This window comes from Pseudophryne corroboree (assembly GCF_028390025.1).
Source record: "Pseudophryne corroboree isolate aPseCor3 chromosome 3 unlocalized genomic scaffold, aPseCor3.hap2 SUPER_3_unloc_39, whole genome shotgun sequence".
Taxonomy (NCBI): domain Eukaryota; kingdom Metazoa; phylum Chordata; class Amphibia; order Anura; family Myobatrachidae; genus Pseudophryne; species Pseudophryne corroboree.
Window position 1 is genome coordinate 1,043,992 of NW_026967529.1, and position 5,986 is coordinate 1,049,977.

Sequence of the window (5,986 nt, forward strand, 5' to 3'; positions counted from 1 at the left end):
AGGATTTTTCAAACAAGGAGTTTTACTCCTTAGAAGCAGGGAAGGTAAGCGAGGACTTCTTATTTACTGTAAAATAAGATTCCTCTACTTGTTCTGGAACTTTCTCAGAAATATGCAAAACATCCCTAATGGCTTCAATCATTAGTTGCACCCCTTTAGCAAGGGATGCACCTCCCCCTGCATATCCCCATCACCGTCCCCTGTATCAGAGTCGGTATCAGTGTCAGCTTGCATTATCTGAGCAAGTGTACGTTTTTTGGGGTATGTAGGTGGGGTTTTAGATGAAGTAGTGGGAGCTGAATACTTCAAACCCACTATAGATTGTCTCAAAAACTGCGTCTCTTTCTCTGTATGTGACATCCTTGTTGAAATCTGGGATATAATTCCACTTAAAGAATCCACCCATGGGGGTTCGGATTCAGAAGGCTGAGACAGCACATTGCAGTCCTGAGTACATGGAATAGACTCCTCAGGAGAAGATACACACTCTGCAGCACAGGACACAGAGTCCTTAGACATGGTAATGAGGATATACACACACACAGGAAAATGTCAGACACAGTTTCCCCCAGAGTACCGTCAGAGAGTCACAGAGTATAAGGAGCCAGCCACACAGCGCCCCTGTAGGCAGTTATTATGATAAAAGCCCGGCGCTGACTAACCTTATTAGGGAGGGCAGCGCTCCCTGTCAGTGTCCTAGTTCCTATGATCTGCAGGGTGAAAATGGCGCTGGTGAGTGCTGGATCCGCTCTGAGAGGAAGCCCCGCCCCTTGTAATGTCGAGCGGCTTCCCGCACTAATTGTTTATACTGGCCTGAGGATTTTAGTGATAACAGGGGGATTAGCCCCTGTTATCTGCATGACCAGTGTAGGGTTTATCCGCGCTGGCTCAGGACGCCCCTCAAAGCGCCTACACTGTGTGTTGCTGAGCCTTCCTGGAGCGCAGCATGTCAGAGCTGCGCTCCCACCCTTGTGCCGCCATATCTGCCGCTAACTGGGATGCCGGCGCTGTACTCACCACTTTTCTTTCTTCTGTCTTTGTTAGGGGGTGGTGGCCGTGTTGTGGGAGTGAGCAGTGGGCTTGCGATCAGCACCCTCACACTGCTCAGTGTCCTGTCAGCGGAGTAGAGAACCATTAACTCTCATAAGTTGGTTCTTATTCTCAACCCCCCCCCCAAGTCCCACGAAGCAGGGAGACTGTTGCCAGCAGCCTTCCTGTAATCTGTCTAACTCCAGAAAATAAAAAAAAAACTAAGAAAACTCCTAGGAGCTCCCCTAGCTGTGACCGGATCCTCCGTGCACATTTTCTAAACTGAGTCTGGTAGGAGGGGCATAGAGGGAGGGGCCAGCCCACACTATTAAACTCTTAAAGTGCCAGTGGCTCCCAAAGGACCCATCTATACCCCATGGTACTAAATGGACCCCAGTATCCTCTAGGACATAAGAGAAAGTGGATTATAACCCAGCAGATGATGATTACAGGGTATCATATGGTATATTGCATGTAAAGTACTTTGTTCCACACCTACTCTGCTGTAGCAATATACCTTATATAAGGGTGAGTAACACATGTACAGGCTTACCAGCGTATGAGCACACACATAAAGGAATACTACCTTACCAATGCTTCCAGGAGTAACGTTAGGAGACATTTCTCTGATCCATCAGCTCATATGACTGATGTTATTGTTCATCTAGAATCTCCAATTCATACGATATGTTCCCCATCCATTGTTTTACATTGGTGCTGACATAGGACTTGGCGAGTGACTACATCTCCATTTATACTTCATGGTTAGTTGCCAGTACAAGAGAGAGATATATCTAAGTCTTATTATAATATTACATTTGTTATTGTGAGTGTTCTCAGGAGGGTGGACACAATGATAGTCTGAGACACAATATTATAAAGCCTTCAGTAAAAGTTATGTTTTATTATACACACACATTTACAATTAAGTGTCCCAGAGAGTCGTCTTCTCCTATTGTTTACAAGATTAATATTGTTACAGATAATGTCACATTTCCACAATGTATTTTATTTCCAGCAGATGGACACACAAGCAGGAATATCTCAGAAGGACATGTAATGTTATCCCCGGATTGTGAAATAAGAGATATTGACAGTAGACAGGAATCTCCAGGAGAAAAGCCCATTACTCCAATTATACATCCAGCTCTATCAGCTGATCCCTCTGATCCTGGGAAATGTTCTCCTAATCACTCTGATATTGGTGCATCTGTTATAGCTCTGACAGATACAGTGTTTCCATGTTCTATAGATACCAAATGTTTTACACAGAACACAAAGTGTATTAACCCACACACAGGTAAGGCAGGTGAAAGGCCAGTATGTCCGGAGTGTGAGAAATGTTTTACATACAAATCAGATCTTGTTATACATCAGAGAAGTCACACAGGTGAGAAGCCATTTCCATGTTCTGAGTGTGGGAAATGTTTTGCACGGAAATCACGTCTTGTTAGACATCAGAGAAGTCACACAGGTGAGAAGCCATTTCCATGTTCTGAGTGTGGGAAATGTTTTACACAGAATTCACAACTTGTTGCACATCAGAGAAGTCACACAGGTGAGAAGCCATTTCCATGTTCTGAGTGTGGGAAATGTTTTGCACATAAATCAGTTCTTGTTAAACATAACAGAAGTCACACAGGTGAGAAGCCATATTCATGTTCTGAGTGTGGGAAATGTTTTGCATACAAATCAGCTCTTGTTAAACATAACAGAAGTCACACAGGTGAGAAGCCATTTCCATGTTCTGAATGTGGGAAATGTTTTGCACACAAATCAGATCTTGTTATACATCACAGAAGTCACACAGGTGAGAAGCTGTTTTCTTGCTCTGAATGCGGGAAATGTTGTGCAAGTAAATCACATCTTGTTAGACATCACAGAAGTCACACAGGTGAGAAGCCATTTTCTTGCTCTGAGTGCGGGAAATGTTTTACACAAAAATCACATCTTGTTACACATCAGAAAAGTCACACAGGTGAGAAGCCATTTCCATGTTCTGAGTGTGGGAAATGTTTTGCACAAAAATTACATCTTGTTAGACATCACAGAAGTCACACAGGTAAGAAACCATTTTCTTGCTCTGAGTGTGGGAAATGTTTTACACGGAAATCACATCTTGTTACACATCAGCAAAGTCACAAAGGTGAGAAGCCGTTTTCTTGCTCTGAGTGTGGGAAATCTTATTTAACTAAATCACATCTTGTTATACATAACAAAAGTCACACAGGTGAGAAGGCATTTCCATGTTCTGAGTTTGGGAAATGTTTTGCACGGAAATCAGATCTTGTTATACATCACAGAAGTCACACAGGTGAGAAGCCATTTTCTTGCTCTGAGTGCGGAAAGTGTGTTACACGGAAAACACATCTTGTTACACATGAGAGAAGTCACACACGTGAGAAGGTATTTTCTTGCTCTGAGTGCGCGAAAAGTTTTACCTGGAAATCCCACTTTGTTATACATCAGAGAAGTCACACAAGTGAGAAGCCATTTTCTTGCACTAAGTGTGGGAAATGTTTTACACGGAAATCAAATCTTGTTACACATTACAGAAGTCACACAGGTGAGAAGGCATTTCCATGTTCTGAGTGTGGGAAATGTTTTGCACACAAAACAGATCTTGTTTTACATCACAGAAGTCACACAGACAAGAAGCCATTTTCTTGCACTAAGTGTGGGAAATGTTTTGCACACAAATCAGTTCTTGTTAGACATAACAGAAGTCACACAGATGAGAAGACATTTCCATGTTCTGAGTGCGGGAAATGTTTTACACGGAAATCACATCTTCTTAGACATCAGCGAACTCACACAGGTGAGAGGCCATTTATATACTCTGAGAAATAAATCAGCTCTTGTTGCACAAATTAGACATCACTCAGGTGAGGAACCATTTTAATCTTCTGGAGTATACTCATCATTGCCATGCATTGTTCTTCAAGGTTCTTATCCTATCTCCTATGCTTTTTGCAATATACATGCTACCACTGGGTATAATAATCAGATGTCATGCCCTCATCTACCACTGCTATACAGATGACCTGTCTTTTTCTCCAGGTACTGAGAACCCAGTAGCAATCCTAAATGGTTGTCTAGCTGAGCTCCAGGTGTGGGTGATGCCAGTTGGCTGTGACTCAGTACTGGTGAAACATGTCCTTATGATAGGAGCTCACCAACAAAGGGCAGGGCTACAGCTCAGCTTTGTAAACCAACCAGACTTACACTTGGGGGTTCAGAGTTACAAAATGCTGATCATGTGCGGAATCTTGGTGTCATGGATGGTGGAGTGACACACATCAGGTATCAGCCACAATCAGATCCTCATCTGAGGAACATAGCCAGACTCCAGCACTTTCTTCCCTCAGAAGATCTACCTACAGTCATACATGCACTTGTATCATCACACATAGACTACTGCAATGTCCTCTACCTGGGTCTCCCAGCAAAAGAATTGCACCGCTTGTAGCTTGTTACCTAACCAGCCCGTTCCTGCCACATAACACCCATTCTCTTCTCCCTTCACCAGCTGCCTGTAAAATGGTGACTCTTACATAATCTTACTGACTCTCCCAGCTGTACATGACCAGGGTCCATGGTACCAGAAGCAGCTTCTGCCTCCTTACTGCCCTGGTTTCTTACTTCCATCTGGAGATGAAGGACTGTTACCAGCAGTACCAAGAATCCCCAAGCAGTGCTGAAATGTCAGAGGGGCTGACAGGGTGGTGGCACTAGTGCTGTAGCAGGAGCTGCCTGAGGCACTGTCTATGGGAAATATTGTCCCCAAGCAGCGCTGAGGTGTCAGAGGGAGACAGGGCAAGTGCAGTTGTGGGGGGGGGGACAGAGCAGTGGCAGTAGTGGGGGGAGACAGGGTAGTGGCAGCAGTGCAGTGAGGTGAGGCAGAGCCTTTCCTGTTATACTAATGTTTGTGCAAGAGTTTTTACTGTATACGAAAAATACAAAGACTGTTATAAATATCTTCTTTGCATTATTCTATTCATGTTTATAACCAAAACTCCGGAGTAAATAGTCTATGGCAGGGGAGGCAGTGCCTCACCTGTGTATCTTTTCCGCACATCTCTTTTCAAAAGTCACCAAATTTCCAGGAGTTTATACTGCTGCACCTGTGTATAATGTCCAGATGTATATACTGCTGCACCTGTGTATAATGTCCAGATGTATATACTGCTGCACCTGTATAATGCCCACATGTACACTTTGGCTCATATGTTGTGTGTAAATCTGGCTCTAGCCAGTACCTCCTGAGCCATTTAGATCACTGCACGTCCCTGAGTGGCAATAGTGGGGGGAGGTGGGGTGGGTAACAGTAGCGGGGAGGAGACAGGGCAGTGGCAGTAGTGGAAGTAGACATGGTGATGGCAGTAGTGGGAGGAGACAGGGCCGTGGCAGTAGTGGGGGGAGACAGGGCCGTGGCAGTAGTGGGGGGAGACAGGGCAGTGGGAGGCAGGGTGGGTGGCAGTAGTAGGAGGGGCTAGTTGGGGGAGATGTGGCGGAGGCAATAGTGGGGGGAGATAAGTCGGTAGCAGTAGTGTGGAGAGACAGGGCGGTGGCAGTAGTGGGGGGGGAGGGGAGACAGGTGGATGGCTGCAGTGCAGTACCAGGGTCTGCTGGAGGCAGTAACGAGGTGTATTGGTCCCGCAACAGAACCAGTTGATGATTTGACTTAATGGTGATTATGCTTCCTTATTTTTAATTAATCCCTTGTATGTGTTACTGTTATTTGCTGTGTCAGCCTTTATGTGTGTTCTGTGTAATAATCCTGAAAGTAGTGCTGCTACCGATCTCATATCATTTGTAGTAACTTGGAAAAGATGAGATATGAGGTGCACTCTGGAAGCTTATAGGGGGTTACTCAGAGGTGAACGCAGATGTGACATCACGCAGCCCCCGGAGAATGGTCCTGGCCCGCCCGTGTTCACCCCTCAGGGATGCGGCC

General features: G+C 45.0%; 1 protein-coding gene across 1 annotated transcript; it reads left to right on the plus strand.

Moving 5' to 3' along the window:
- The first annotated feature begins 2,050 nt into the window (after positions 1-2,050).
- On the plus strand, positions 2,051-5,321 carry LOC134984160 (gastrula zinc finger protein XlCGF26.1-like). The gene has a single exon (XM_063949784.1). It carries the CDS (start codon positions 2,089-2,091, stop codon positions 3,877-3,879), a length of 1,791 nt encoding a protein of 596 aa, XP_063805854.1. The 5' UTR covers positions 2,051-2,088; the 3' UTR covers positions 3,880-5,321.
- The last annotated feature ends 665 nt before the right edge of the window (positions 5,322-5,986 follow it).

Bases quoted from the DNA above. Each gene is read 5' to 3' on its own strand.
- LOC134984160 (XM_063949784.1), top strand. From the start codon at position 2,089: ATGTTATCCCCGGATTGTGAAATAAGAGATATTGACAGTAGACAGGAA.